General features: G+C 42.8%; 1 protein-coding gene across 1 annotated transcript in view; it reads right to left on the reverse strand.

Annotated features, from left to right (window-relative positions):
- Positions 1 to 2,935: 2,935 nt before the first annotated feature.
- Positions 2,936 to 16,646, reverse strand: part of LOC143986847 (uncharacterized) — a 60,047-nt gene continuing 46,336 nt past the window's right edge. Inside the window, 1 exon segment of the mRNA XM_077485256.1 lies at positions 2,936 to 11,247. Coding sequence (XP_077341382.1) covers positions 9,581 to 11,247 — 1,667 coding nt within the window. The 3' untranslated portion in view covers positions 2,936 to 9,580.

Consider the following 16,646-nt stretch of genomic DNA (forward strand, 5'->3'; position numbering starts at 1 on the left):
ACTGCATACCAGGAGAACACCCTGATTAGACTTCTTGAAGACTTTGCAGTTGACATTTCATGTGAATGTTGGACGAATTGTTACTGATGATTTCATGCTGTCTATATTGAGCTATTTTTGTAGAGTCCTGTGCGAGTCCTCCATTATTTGTTTGATAGTCTCCTTTATGCCCCATACACACTATCAGTTTTTCTGCTGAGTTTTTCCTTCAGATTTTCCAAAACCATATAATATGAGGTCAAACCTTAGGAGTTTCAATTTGTATGCAATCAGACAGGCACTTCCACTACATGGTTTTGGTAAACCTGAAGGAAAAACTCAGCAGAAAAACTGATAGTGTGTATGGGGCATTAATGTTGCCTTTAGAGGATTTATGCCAGTTTCAGGTTAATACAGCCTTTGTCAACCTTTTCAACATGGAGGAACTCTTGATATAAATTTCCAGGTCTCAGGGAACACTTCTAAAAATGACTATAGCCACAGCTCACAGTACGTAAGGGTGATGGTCGCTGTGAAGAATGTCCCTAACGTTTCTGGTCACTGGGATGAATGTGTCTCTACATTGGTGATCACAGGGATGAACGTTCCTTACATTGGTGGTCACTGGGATGAACATCCCTCACATTGGTGGTCACTGTGGTGATTGTCCCTTATATTGGTGGTCAGTGCGAAGAATGCCTCCCTCACAGATAGCTAAAAAGATCATTGTTGGCAGTGGTTTCTTGTCTATGAGGCAGGAATTGCTTAAGGAACCCCTAGCAATCTCTGAAGGAACCCTAGGAGTCCACGGAACCCCCGTTGAGAAAGGCTGGACTCACAGCTTCCCAGACTTGTTAACCATTTACAGTCCTCCTAATTGCTCTTGAGCAATTGACAATAGTAGTAATGGTTGAACGGTTTGGTCCAAGCATGAGTTTGGACCCAACATTGACTGTTCGCTCCTTTGGCAAACCCCTGAATTGTCAGGACATTGAACCGTCTGTTCAGCCCGCTGAATGACCACAATGCACTGTGCCACAACACAGTACACTGGAAATGCTGATTGGCTGAAGCAATGAACGTTTTGCCCAATCAGGGCAAATAGCACTGTTAGAGCCATTATTGGACACCGTTATGATGACTCTATTCAATCATGGCTCATTGCCCTTAGCCCCACACCACACTATAAAAATATTCCTCCCATAGTGGCCATTTTCAGTGTGATATTGGAGTGGAGAGAGATAGAACAGGGCTCTGTCTAGTGCTACTAGCGAGTTAGTGGGCTATTGTGAGTTTAAAGTATCAGTTTAGTGTGAATCTAGTGATAGTGCAGTGTGATTGGTAGTGCGACCATTGATTTTTACTTCAATGTCCTTATTTTGTAAAGGCAGGTCTCTTGCAGTATATTTCAGTGCATTATTGCATGTTTAACGCAGTATATTTCAGTGTGTTGGTGCACGTTTACCGCAGTATATTTCAGTGCGTTGGTGCACATTTAATGCAGTCAGCTGGAGCAGGAATGGTGGTGTGCGATAATGGTACAAACCTCCTGTCCGCCCTTAGACAGGGAAAATTGACACACGTGCCATGCCTGACACATGTGCTCATTTTGGTGGTGCAGCGTTTCTTAAATACCTGTAGGTATCCAGGGTTGGAAGATCTGCTAAAGCAGGCCAGAGACGTCTGTAGCAATTTCAGGTGGTCATACACAGCCAGTGCTCAGTTAGCTGAAATTCAGCTGGAAATTCCAACTGCCCGTAAACCGGCTGATTTGTGACATGCCCACCAGGTGGAAATCGACTTTGGCAATGCTGCAGCGGCTGCACATGCAGCAGAGGGCCTATGTGAGTATGGCACAACGACAGGCCCAGGCCGGCTCGCCTTTTTTTACTCATGCCAATGGCTGGTGATAAAGGATGCATGTACTGTACTGTCACCATTTGAGAAGACAACAGGGATGGTGAGCCGTGACAGTGCATGCCTCAGTGACAGAATCCCTGTTGTGTTCCTGCTGGAGCAGACTCTGCGTGGCATTATGGACAGGGCACTCGAGGTTGAACAGTGGGAGGAAGAGGACTTCCTTTCCTCTCAAGGCACCACTTTATGCAGACACCATTCTTGCGATGCCCCACACCACACAAGATGAGAGGAAGGAGGAGGATTCTGGCAGTTTGAGTGATAGTGATGTCAGCACAAGGAACTGTCATTAAGCTTGTGGCACCTATGTACCCCATACTTATTTATATAGGGGGGGGGAAGTATCTGGGGGCCTCATTATTAAATAAGGCCTCTGCTCTTAGAACCCTGCAAACACCTGCCACCTTTGTGGAAAAGAAGCCCTTGTACTGATCAACACGGGGACAAAGTGTTTTGCAGAGGGGGTCTACCCTGGAAAGGCACCAGGGTAGACCCAGGAAAGGAGGGGACGAGGATGTGGACCCTTCCGCCTGAACAATACTAGGCAACATGTCTTCAACATGGGGGGTGCCCCTTGACAAAGCACCATTTCACATGTGGATGAGAAAATGGTAAAAAAAGTAGAAAAAAAGTAGAAAGCAAACGCAGGAGTTAAGGTGAAATTTGTGTACTAGGAACACCTTAAAAATTACCTCCATTTTATTCTCCAGGGCCTCTGCTGTCAGAAAATATATGTTTAGGGGTTATAGCAAATCTTCAGGTCCAAAATGTGCATTTTAAAGTCTGTGGAAAAAATTGCACAGCTTTAGCAATGAAAGAGTTAGTGTGAACTAGAAGGAATGACTCGCCTGCAGTCACGCTGTAAACATTAGAGCTCCCCCTAGCTGCAGCCTGGTAATAATATTGCTGGGAGATCTATTTATTTAGCTGTTATGTAGCACTTACTTCCAAAGGGGCCACTGGACTTCCTATTCAGTGCAGAGGCAGCCAGGCACACAGCAAACAGGTCACTCACACCAGCTCAGAAAACAGTCTAGGGGATGTCTAATTGAGGTTTATTGCTGTAGAACTTGAACAGAAGGAGTATCCCACTTACAAGGCACAACAAGGGAGAAATCAACAGCTTAAGAGTAATTACATGTTACATTCCATATGGTAAAGCTTCCACTGATAATAGAGCTTGTGCATGCAATTGAACATATACACATGGGCAATTCACTTACATTCTATAAAACCTATTCTTTTTTTTGTAAATTCTTTTTTATTAGAATATAAAGGTAAAGTTGCAAAACAGAGCTTCAGGGCATACCCAAGCTCAGCAAAATACAATTCTATAATTACAGTTGCAATACAACTTAACTAAAACAGAGCAACTAGTGCTCAGTACCATCTACAGCAGCCTTTCGCAACCTTTTCAACACAGAAGAACCCTTGAAATAGTTCTCCGGTCTCGGGGGAACCCCTACTAAAAATTAGAAATCTATAACTCACGATACATTAATTAGTGTGATGGTCAGTGGGAAGAATGGTCCTTACACTTGTGGTCATTGGGAAGAATTACCGCCTTACAGATAGCTAAAAAGATCAATGATGTCAGTGGGCAGAAATTGCCCAATGCTGAAGGAACCCCAAGCAACCTTTGGGGGAACCCTGGTTGAGAAGCACTGATCTACAGGGTCTACAGTTATAATTATGTCCCTCAGGCGGTAAGAAGTGGTTGTAAACCTTGCCCCACAACGTTGTCCCATGTAAATCAGCATTTAAACCCATAATGAACACTGCTTGTAGATATCTCCTTACTTGCTTAGTATTGTTGTAATCCTTTTTGTTCTTTAGAATGACGTCACTGAGCATGCCCAGATCTCTCCTGATTTACGACACACTGTGTACTTTGTCTATCTATTATCAGGACTTCCTACGGCACACAACACTGAAATCCCCGGAGACTGCAGAATCATTCAGAGCTTCCTCCTACACCCCCATGTGACATCACATGCAGTGTAAACCAGGGCATCGGACAGCATTACTGCAGTCTTATCAGCTGAAGCTGATAAGACTGACAAAGGCAAACACTAGATAATCGGCACAAGTAAATGCTATGAAATAAAACAAGTCAGCTATGAACAGGAAAGCAGGGTTGCCATAGAAATGTTGGATTGAGAAGGAGGCCTGGTTAACAGTACAGGAAGTCCTCAATGTAAGGGTGGAAATACACTTCACTGTGGACTCAGAAAACAATATTTAAGATGGCGCTGCCTAACCCCTGGAAACACGTTTTTTAAAGTTTCTTTAAACAGTAAGTAATATGCGATTTAGGCTGGGTTACAGTGGCTATAGTTTGCTAATTACTTCTTATAATGGACTAAATGAAAAGAAGCATCAGAGTGGGAGAGTTTACTTCCTCTTTAAAGGAGTATAATAGTGTCCTAGCCACAGGAGGGAGACAAAACTGTCTCAACACCACATAGAAAAAGAGCAGGTCATTTTAGGGAGCCAAGGGGGGTCACGTAGGAACCTGTGGTGGTATCTGAGTCAACCCAAAAGTATCAAACCTTATTGAATTAACGGGGACAGTCACAAGACTTATAGGTGGCTTTATAAAGTGGATTAACAGAGTTGATCAGGGCCTTTGAGAAATCTAGGGTAGGAGCATGGTCAGACTTCAACCTCAGTACTATGACAAAGAAAAGCAAAAGTGGTCAGCGGGACTTTAAATGAGGCCAATCACTGTATAAAGTAAACATGTAGGATATAAAACAGTGTTGCTTTTATGGGTTCCAACAAAAAAGGGGGAATTTGAGTGAGAGATGTATACCAAAAGCAGTCTTGGCAAAGAACATTTTATTATACCATGTGAAATCATGTATAGCATATTAAATACCACAAAAATGCATTTACAGAATCGCATACACGCAGGGCATGGTGAAAACGGCAAATAAATATTGACACCATAGTAATAGGCATATCATAAAGTAAAAACAAGTCATGCACAACAAGGGCCACTGGAAGGGCTAAATGATGTTAAAAAGTCTAGAGGAAAACAAAATAAGACATAAAATCATCTGTATGGACATCATGCATTTATGTAAGTCCAACGCGTTTCGTTGGGGTATACCAACTCTTCAGGGACGAATGCAATGGTGATCTATAAAGAAACATAACCATATGGTATAATATTGTAACTGAGTAAAAGGAATAAATAATGTGTAAGGGACAGGATGGACATCCTAAAGCCGCGTACACACGGGCGGACTGTCTGGCCAACTAAGTCCGTCAGACAATCCGACGGACAGTCCGTCCTACTTTTGAATGAACGGACTTGACCACACACGATGAACAGACAGTCCGCTGAAAGCTTGCACGATGACGTGTACAGCACGTACGACGGGACTAGAAATACGACGTCCAATACACTGCAATGCAACCTTCGGCCGTGTAAATCCTTTCTGAGCATGCGCCATACTTAGTCCGTCCAACTTGCCTACACACGAGCGGACTGTCCGCTGAAACCAAAGTTGGACGGACTGTATTACTGAAATTCTGAAAGACTTAGTCCGCCAGACTGTCCGCTGAAAAAGTCAGCTGAAGCCCACACACGAGCGGACTGTCCACTGAAATGTGTTTCAGCGGACTAAGTTGGACAGACAGTCCGCCCGTGTGTACGCGGCCTTATAGATACTCACGTCAGCTGCATAGATGTGAACAGAGAATCAGAGCCGTCAAACAGGTCTGGCATGATTTCACATAGTATAATATAATGTTCTTTGCCAAGACTGCTTTTGGTATACATCTCTCACTCAAATTCTCCCTTTTTTTTGTTGGAACCCATAAAAGCAACACTGTTTTATATCCTACATGTTTACTTTATTCAGTGATTGGCCTCATTTAAAGTCCCGCTGACCACTTTCCCCTTTCTTCGTCTAAAAATTTGGGATGGAGGCCAATTACTTTTGGTGCCTTGGACCACATCATTCTTTATCAACCTCAGTACTATAGCCTTCCTAGCATAAAAAAGCATTAACCCAAGGAAAGTTCTGGTGGGCCGTTTACGAGCCAGCGAGTTTACCAGGCCGAACAGAATAGAAATTGTGGTAAAGAGTATTAAAAATTTTTGTCACCTCAGATCAGAAATCAGATATAACAGGGAATTTGCCAGTTTACTAATATCTCCAGCACCAAGCTGAGACCCCCAGGGAATATTTCATGCAAACGTTGTGGCGTCGGATAGACTCTATGCAGAATTTTGAACTATATCAGCCAGTCACTGAATGAGATCAATTGGAGGAAGGGATATTCCTGTACATTCTCCCAGTCCTCACTGTCCAGGCTTGGCACCTCCACACATCATCAGTCTTGGCGTGTCTCTAGCCCCTCACGCACCAAGGGAAGAAGAGGAGATAATGGTTTTGTCAAAGGAGTCGTGTTGCATAAGCGATATCATCGCTAGAGAAGTAACAAACTGAGACCAGTAAAAGCAGGACAAAGCTGCAAGAACCTGAAGAAAAAGGAGTAAGGAAGGACCAAACTTTGTTTTAGCCCCTCAAACATCATGGGGGAGCCTCCAACACAAAGTTGCTCATCTTGAATCACCTAAAACAGTGGTCATCAACCCTGTCCTCAGGGCCCGCTAACAGGCCAGGTTTGCAAGATAACTGAAATACATCACAGGTGATATAATTTACTACTCATTGATTGCAGTATTCTAGTTTGCACCTCTCCCAGGGTAATACATAAACCCTGGCCTGTTAGTGTGCCCTGAGGACAGGGTTGATGACCACTGCCCTAAAAGACCAAAAAGGAAGGGTCAGGAGTGGAATAGAACTCAGGCAGACTGGGGTTAAACCATAGGGAGGTGTGTGGACACTAAATATTATATGAAGGAGAGTGACTGAAAACTATTACCTGCCTGGCATTAAGCACCGCCTTCATAGAAGGCAGCAAGTCAGGGAAGGGGGCATATATACCTCTACATAAGAGGTTATGCAGGATGTAACAGACTCACCCGGGACAGAGGCTTTTGGGGGGGACTGAATGATAGCCTCTTGCCTTTGGACCATGGGTCCTAGCATTTGTGGGAGCTACAAGCATTTAGGAAGACGTTCTGTTATATAATGCTAAAGGACAATATTACATTTAACAATCAAGAAAGCCATGATGGTCTCTGCCAACCTGAAACTCAGTAAACAGATATATGTGAAATGAAAGCTGATTAATAAGATCTGGAAAGCCCGTCTCCTGTTGCCTACTAGTCTGAGGTGGGGGGAGATCACTGTTTGTATTGATAATTAATTCAGCTATTGTTTGTCTATCTGCTAGCACACTATTTTGTGTAATGTACTTTGTGAGCTCGGTGCCACCAGTCTGACCTGGAGTGAGATCTCTGATTATTCAAAACATTGTGCAGGCGGCTAGTTGTTTAATTAATGTAATTTTTATAGTATATGTTGGTTGTTGTAATTATATTCCTGTGTACAGTTTGTATTATTCGGGTAATATGATCAGGAGGGGGGATATCCTCCTGTAGGCTATAAAATAAAAGTAATTTTTTTTAGAGAGTTTACCTCACATCTTGTCTGTGTACGATGCTTGGGGTAAAAATGGCTCGCATTAGCTCTCGATTTGCTTGAAGCGGTTTGGAGGGCAGGGAGCGCTGGTTGGTGGATGGAATCACCTAGTTGGGGTGCCCAAGCGGTTTCATCACACAGGGTTTCGTAGGAACCGGAGTATGCTGCTTTAAAAACCCTATTCTTTCTTAAATACATAAACATGGTTAGTGCCGTGAATCTTGATTGTAAGTATTCCCGGTGAAGTTACCCTATTGAATAAAGAGTTAAACAAGCGCTCAACAAAACACAGTGGTCTTAGATGAAGCATCATTCCTGCAAGGATGATCTTCCATGTCAATATCAGTAATCCTACATAACTAGTACCATGAGACCTGTGAAGCAAGCCCTGTGCTCTCACTAAAGATGCATGTCATTCTACACAAATAATGATCTTGCCCCATACTCAATCTTACAGGTCCCTGGAACGAAGCAAAGAGAGATACATTCTATCTAACGCTATCTAAACACTAATATACCCAAGTCCAAAGGGCTTGAAGTTAGAATAAGTAAAAATGCTCAGCCTGACTGTGGATAGGTGAGGGAGATACTCCTCCTCTAAATCCAAGTAATAGCACCATGTGGCTCAAAATTAACTGAAAGCCAAGTAGTCTCCTGCCTTAGGCAACTGTTCAGTCTCTTTCTTTTTCAGGATGACCAGCTTGCTGTGGGGGTGACTACAGCCAATGGTGTTATACCCAGTTTCATGTGTAAAATTTGAGGTCGATATTTACAACATATTAAACAATACGCTATTATGGCCGTGATGAATTCTAGCCATTATTTAATTAACACAGTGCTTTTCTTTAACCACTTGCTGACCAGCTGCCGTCATTATACTGCGGCAGGTCGGCACATTCGTAGCTATACGTCAGCTCGCAGGATCGATATAGCAGGCGCATGCACGCTGCCGATGCTTGTGGCCGACAGTCGCGATTACCGCCGGCCACGATCGATCGCGAGGCACGAGGAACAAAACACAGAAGTGTGTGTGTAAACATACATATCCGTGTTTTATTCTGAGAGGAATGACAGATCGTGTGTTTCTATTAGCTAGGAACCATGATCTGTCACTTCCTAGTCCATTCCCTCTTCAGTTAGAATCACTTCCCAGGGAAAACAGTTAACCCCTTGATTGCCCCCTAGTGTTAACCCCTTCACTACCAGTGACATTTTTACAGTAATCAATGCATTTTTATAGCACTGATCTCTTCATTAATGCCAATGGTCCCAAAAATATGTCCGCCATAATGTCGCAGTCATAAAAATCGATGATCACCGGCTATAAATCTATCCCCTATTTTGTAGACACTTTAACTTTTGCGCAAACCAATGAATATACGCATATTGTGATTTTTTTTTTTACCAAAAATATGTAGAAGAATACATATCGGCCTAAACTGGGAAAAAAAAAATTAGCTTTTTTTAAAAAAAATGGGGATATTTATTACAGCAAAAAGTACAAAATATTGTGTTTTTTTCAAAATTGTCGCTCTTTTTTTGTTTATAGCGCAAAAAAGAAAAACTGCAGAAGCGATCAAATACCACCAAAAGAAAGCTCTATTTGTGGGAAAAAAAGGACATCAATTTTGTTGGGTGCCACGTCGCACGACTGCGCAATTGTCAGTTAAAGTGATGCAGTGCCGAATCACAAAAAGTGCTCTGGTCAGGAAGGGGGTAAATTCTTCTGGGGCTGAAGTGGTTAATGGGCCGCTCCATCTCGTAGTCATAATGGAGTTATTTTTCCTGAAAAACCTCCATCAGGAAAAATAAAGCAATACCGCATTATGGCCACAGATGGAGTCAAAGATCATAGGAAATCACTGTATGCAATAAAAAACTACTAACATTTGTCACAGCTGGGAGAATTCTGGTCACATTCCTTTAACTTTTAACTTAACTTAACTTTTTTTTTAAATAGACCTCTAAGCGTTTGTGAAAGCCTACACTACTGAGAGCTGTGATGTCCAGCAACATTCATATAGAAGACATTTCCCACACTCATGGTACTAATACACCTCGAGGGTTGTGTGGGATCCCTGATGTACAGGAAGACAGGACTTCAGTGAGGAACAATTCCCTCACTCAGGACAGGAAAGTGGCTTCTTCCTCGCGTGAGATCTCTGATGTTTGGAAAGATTGGACTTCTGTGAAAAACATTTCCCGCACTCCGGACAGGGATAAGGCTTTTCCCCAGTGTGAGACCTCTGATGCGAGACAAGTGTTGATTTTTGTAAAAAACATTTCCCGCACTCAGAACAGGAATACGGCTTCTCCCCGGTGTGCAATCTCTGATGATTAAGAAGATGGCACTTTTCTGCAAAACATTTCCTGCACTCAGGACAGGAATATGGCTTTTCCCCCTTGTGAGATCTCTGATGTCTGTAAAGATGGGGCTTTTGTGAAAAACATTTCCCGCACTCAGGACAGGAATGCGGCTTTTCCTTTGTGTGAGACCTCAGATGTATGACAAGTTCTGCTTTTCGTGTAAAATATTTGCCGCACTCAGAACAGGAAAACAGATTTTCACCTGTGTGCAATCTCTGATGATTACGAAGATGGCACATTTCTGGAAAACGTTTTCCGCACTCTGAACAAGAATAGGGCTTTTCCCCCTTGTGAGATCTCTGATGTCTGTAAAGGTTGGACGTCTGTGAAAAACATTTCCCACACTCAGGACAGGAATGCGGCTTTTCCTCTGTGTGAGACCTCTGATGTGAGACAAGTACTGATTTTAGTGCAAAACATTTCCCGCACTCAGAACAGGAATATGGCTTCTCACCTGTGTGTGATCTCTGATGATTACGAAAACTGGATTTCTGTGTAAAGCATTTCCCGCACTCATTACAAGAATAAAGTTTCTCAGGTGTGTGCAATCTCCGATGATGAGAAAGATTGGACTTATCTGAAAAACATTTTCCACACTCAGGACAGGAAAATGGCTTCTCCCCCGTGTGAGACCTCAGATGTCTGACAAGTTCAGATTTTTGTACAAAAGATTTCCAGCACTCAGAACAGGAATACGGCTTCTCCCCTGTGTGTGATCTCTGATGATTATGAAAATGGGACTTCTGATTAAAACATTTCCCGCACTCATTACAGGAATAACGTTTCTCATCTGTGTGCAATTTCCGATGGTGATTAAGACTGGACTTATCTGAAAAACATTTTCCACACTCAGGGCAGGGAAATGGCTTCTCCCCTGTGTGAGTTCTCTGATGTAGGACAAGTGCAGATTTTTGTAAAAAAGATTTCCAGCACTCAGAACAGGAATACGGCTTCTTCCCCATGTGAGACTTCTGATGTGTGAAAAGATCTGATTTATTTACAAAACATTTCCTGCAATCAGGACAGGAAAACGGCTTCTCCTCCATATGAGTTCTCTGATGTCTGTAAAGATGGGACTTATGTGAAAAACATTTCCCGCACTCCAGGCAGGAATACGGCTTCTCCCCTGTGTGAGACCTTTCATGCAAATTAAGTTGAGATTTAAATTGGAATCCCCTCCCGCACTCAGTACAGGGAAACCTTTTACCTTTTGGAAGGACGGCCCCGTCCCTCACAGTCTGAGGTTCCTCAGGATAAGAGGAATACGATGGTCCATCTACACTGTGTGGTGCCGGATGGACATTTGAGGTAGTCGGGTTTTCTCCTGGACTATACTGTGTGATGTCCTCATCTTCTACTTTACAGTCTGGAGACAAAGTGAGACAATCCTCTGAGGTTTTCCTCATCTCCCGTCCATCTACTAAAATAGAAATAAAAGGATTATTACTACTGAGAAATTAGAAACTGCAATGCTGCAAGTGAAAAGCGATTATTTTGCTAACCCCGAAACATGAGGCATGTATAAAACACAGAGAATATGAGCTCTGGTTATTGGATCTTACTAAAAAGATGCTTTATGCTACACATGGTAACAAAGCGGGCCATCTACTTGCTTACTTAGCTAGGCCTGAATCCGTCCCCACTTCTGTTTTTCGTACTCAATTATTATATAATTGAATAATTATAATTATTATTATAATTATGAGTGGATTGGCACTGCCCCTCAGGAGGTTCTGGATGATTTACTGTCTTTTTATACCAACCTTTATGTTACCGCGGCTCAATACACTAATAAACATTTATATGAGTATTTGGCTCAGGTATCCCTCTCCCTAAGGTTCTGGATGCTTTCTTTTTATTTGGCTCTTCTTGTAGACGTGGGGAATTGGATGCACCGATTTCCATTGAGGACAGGGGCGGACTGACAACTCATGGGGCCCCCGGGCAATAGGAGATTATGGGGCCCCCAGGCAATCAGAGATTATGGGGCCACACAGTATACACAAACACACATACACGGTATACAATCACACAGTATACACAGACATGTTTCTATTGGCTGAGAAGGTACTGGAGAGGTGGGACAGCTATAATCTCGGGATTTTTAGACCAAAAGGATGTCAGTAAGGGACATTTCAGAGACAGATGTAAAAAATAAATAAATAAATAAATACATTTTTACATACTGTCCCTGGTTTTACTGAGGCTGGCAACCCTGATGGGGATCCCTAGTGGCATGGGGCCCTCGGGCAATGCCCGAGTGGCCCAATGGTCAGTCCGCCCCTGATTAAGGAGATTGTCCTTGCCATTTTCCAACTACCTGCTCACAAATCTCTGGGCCTCTATGGCTTCCCGGGTGAATGGAGTGCTCCATTTAAACAATTACCGAGTTACCGAGTCCCCATGGAATGAATGAATGAATGAAATACTTGTATAGCGCACAATGCGAACTGAATCGCCTCTGTTCTCCCTTCCTCTGTGTAAGAAGTGTTGATTGCTCTTCTTTTGAAACCTCACAAAGATCCTCTTAAAGAGGAAGTAAACCCTGATGAGTTTACTTTGATGGGTTTACTTCCTCTCTGATTCCCTGCAAAGGTAAAGCATAATGGACTACTATGCATCACATAGTAGCCCATTATGTGTCACTTACCTGACACAGGAGCCAGCGATGTCACCGCTGTCCCCTGTAGTCCGGTGCATCCATCTTCTCGGTGGGTCTCGCTGCTCCGCCGCTGTCATTCGGCGAAGCCGTGGTGACGTCACTCCCACGCGTGCGCATGGGAGCCGCCACTCGCGGCATATCGCCGTTGACAGCGGCGCGCCATAGACAGCGGTGCCTGTCTTTCAGCAAATATCTCCTAAACCGTGTAGGTTTAGGAGATATTTCTTGGACCTACAGGTAAGCCTTAATCTAGGCTTACCTGTAGGTCAAAGTGGTTTGTAAGGGTTTACAACCACTTTAAATGTGACTCTTTTAGGCCAATTTCCCTAATTAATGTGGATGTAAAGATTCTAGCACAAGTATTGGCAAATCGATTGAGCAAGGTGGTTGTAAACTTGGTGAAAGGTTATCAAGATGGTTTCATACCTGGTCGTTTCACTAGAATGAACATTATTTCAAATTTTTTATTATTTTATTAATAATTACATTATTTTCAATACCCTCATGATTGGCATCCTACTCGTGTTATTGTTTCTTTGGACACCTGCAAGGCCTTTAATAGTGTTTAATGGCCCCATCTTTTTCGTACACTGCAACTTTATCACTTTGGCCCCCCGTACGATATCTTGGATACGTCTCCTCTATACTAACCCTGTAGCCAGAATTAGAGTAAACTCCCATATTATTAATGCCTTCCCGATAAACCAAGGCAAATCGACATGGGTGCCCCCTGTCCCCCTTTTAATTTTTTCTGACGATAAAGCCTCTTGGTGTTCATAACCATAATTCCTCCACTATTAGAGGTCTTCCCCTTGGTACGATAGAGGAGCATATTTCCTTCCATGCAGATGACACCTTGGTTTACTTAGCTGATCCCCATGACTCCTTATACTATTTACTAGAAGAAATTACCACATTTGGGGATTTCTCTGGCTTTTGAGTGAACTGGGACAAATCTAGCTTATTCCTCTTAGACCAGGTGGCTATGTCTACGATTCACCTGGAGTCCAGATTGCAAGTTGTAACCCTATTCAGGTACTTGGATGTCAAGGTTCAATTACCCTTATCTACAGTATTACCAAAAATGTGTGTCCTTTGATCCCTGTTGCAGCTTCAAACCAGGCAGTGGATGGACTTACCAGTAGACCCAATGGGCAGGGTCAATATTCATAACAACTTCCCTCCTGCATGATGTCATATGACATTGTGGACTTAAAGGGACGATATCTGGCTGAAAGCATCATCCAGATATCATTTTCAGCCAGCGATTGCCTCTTGTATAAAAGCCATCATAGCAACCCCCCCCCCCCCCCACTGGCCATTGGTGTCTCTCCAGGCACTCCGAGGTGATTGGAGTGCCTAAGATCTCATATGGCAGTGGCGCCAGGCTACCACAGAGCTGGCCAAGGACTGGATGGTCCTGAGTTATCAGTTTTAAATGACTTTTTTTTTCCGTTAAATGTCATTTTGTGCAGGGACTGTTCTAAACACGGAAAACACGTGCCACTTCACAGGCATACTACAGACACCCCCCAGGCACCATATTTAAAGGAATATTTCACTTTTTTTGTTCACTTTAAGCATCATTAAAATCACTGCTCCCGACAAAACTGGCATTTAAAAAAAAAAAAAAAAAATTTGCATTGAACTGCAAGCAGTTTTAAATGACAATTTTGCCTTTAGAAATGTCATTTTGCTGCGGTACTGTTCTAAACACGGGAAAAATTTTGCCACTTTACAGGCATACTATAGACACCCCCCCAGGCACAATATTTAAAGGAATATTACATTTTTATTGCTTAACTTTAACTATAAAAAAAAAATAAAAAATCAATGCTCCCGCAAAAACGTCCGTTTAAAAAAAAAAAAAATTTGCATTGATACATGTCCCCTGGGGCAGGACCTGGGTCCCCAAACCCTTTTTAGGACAATAACTTGCATATTAGCCTTTAAAATTAGTGCTATTGATTTTGAACATTCGAGTCCCATAGACTTTAATGGGGTTTCAAAGTTCGTACGAATTATTGGTCCCTTCGAAGGTTCTGGTGCGAACCGAACCGGGGGGGTGTTCGGCTCATCCGTACTAACCGTTAGTTCAAAGAGTTTAGGAGGAAGGAGGTTCTGCTGGGCTTACCTAACATTTTACATCCAGAACCTGTCTTCTGGGAATCTTTGGAGACCTGGCACTTTCTCAATATCCCAAAAGATTATTACACATGTTATACTTTTTTGCTAAGAAAATATTTTTACTGTCCTGAAAAGAGTCGTTTTTACCTACACTGGCTTATACTTATTCATAACTCCCTCCCCTTGTATAAACTCAGGAACTTAGGGAAAAAAACAAAAATGTTTAATAAAATACAGGGTAGGTGGCTTTCTAATCCCATTACTTTGACCTCTCTACATCCAAAATATTAATGTTGTCTTTTTATGGTCATGGATAATGTATAAATTGTTATGGAGTACGGAACTTCTGTTCATTATGTGCTTTCCCTGTGATTTCTATATTTGTTATTTAACCACTTCCCGACCAGCGCACGCCGATGTACGTCGACAGAATGGCACGGGCAGGCATATTGGCGAACAGGTACGTCCAATATTCAATGCCGCCGTGCCATCGGGAGCGCGCCGCCGGCGGCGCGCTCCCGCGCTGGTCGGGACCCCCGTGAGTCCGGTCGTGGGACCCGCGGACTCGATCGCCGCGGGCATCCCCGCGATCGTCTCACGGAGCGGCCGAATGGAGGAAATGCAGAGTAAACAACATTTCTCCATTCTGCCTAGCAACTAGTGACGCTGATCTCTGCTCCATGTGATTGGAGCAGAGATCAGTGTTCACTAAATGAAAGCCCAACCCCCCCACAGTTAGTAACACACCCCTAGGAACACTTAACCCCTACACTGCCACCCACTGGTTAACCCCTTCACTGCCAGTGTCATTTACACAGGAATCACTGCATTTATATAGCACTGATTACTGTATAAATGACAATGGTCCCAAAAATGTGTCAAAAATGTCCGATGGGTCCCCCACAATGTCGCAGTCACAATAAAAATCGCTGATCGCCGCCATTACTAGTAAAAAAAAAAAAAATTATAAAAAATTATCAATAAAAATGCTATAAAACTATCCCTATTTTGTAAATGCTATAACTTTTGCGCAAACCAATCAATAATCGCTTATTGCGATTTTTTTTACCAAAAATATGTAGAAGAATACGTATCGGCCTAAACTGAGGGAAAAAAATGTTTTTTTATATATTTTTGGGGGATATTTATTATAACAAAAAGTAAAAAATAATGCGTTTTTTTCAAAATTGACGCTCTTTTTTTGTTTATAGCGCAAAAAATAAAAACCGCAGGGGTGATCAAATACCACCAAAAGAAAGCTCTATTTGTGGGAAAAAAAGGACGTCAATTTTGTTTGGGAGCCACGTCGCACGACCGCGCAATTGTCAGTTAAAGCGACACAGTGCCGAATCGCAAAAAGTGGTCTGGTCTTTGACCAGCAAATTGGTCCGGTCTGAAAGTGGTTAATGAGACATGTAAGACATTGAAGTGGCTTAGTTGTTCATTGTTTAATGTTTTTTTTTTGGGGGGGGGGGTGTATTGGGTTTCTCTTTGTATACCTTTTTGATACAACTCAATAAAACAGAAGCAGTCACCACATGCTGATAAAGGAGTGCGTAGACTTTGTGAGCTCCCTGTAAAAGGCGCCAATAATAATTTGTAGGTGGGGGGGGGGGGGGGGGGTGACATGTCTTCCATTATGACATGTCTTCCATTACGACTGTTCTGACTCATTGCGTATCTAGCTTCCCTACACTGTTGATATCTTTCCATAGGGCTTCTGTTGGCTAAGTGCTATGATTGAAGCACTACTTTTTCGACATTCCACCCTAGTTTTTTTGGCCTAGTTAGTTCCAAAACACATGTTGCCATGGAAGTCTGTCAGGAAAACAAAAAATTTCATATCAAATACTTACCGTCATTTTCCTTTCCTGGTGGACTCCATGGCAGCATACCTTTGAGTAGCCCCATCCTCGCTCCTACCCCATAGGACCCCACTTCCATCAATTTTCAGGCTGAGCCAGAGGCCTCGTTGCATAACTAGCCTACTCACGACTCTGGGAGGGAACTTCTGCTGTCATGGAGAACAT

Source organism: Lithobates pipiens, unplaced genomic scaffold (assembly GCF_037356315.1).
Source record: "Lithobates pipiens isolate NorthernLeopardFrog02 unplaced genomic scaffold, aLitPip1_a1.2 Scaffold_18, whole genome shotgun sequence".
NCBI lineage: Eukaryota > Metazoa > Chordata > Amphibia > Anura > Ranidae > Lithobates > Lithobates pipiens.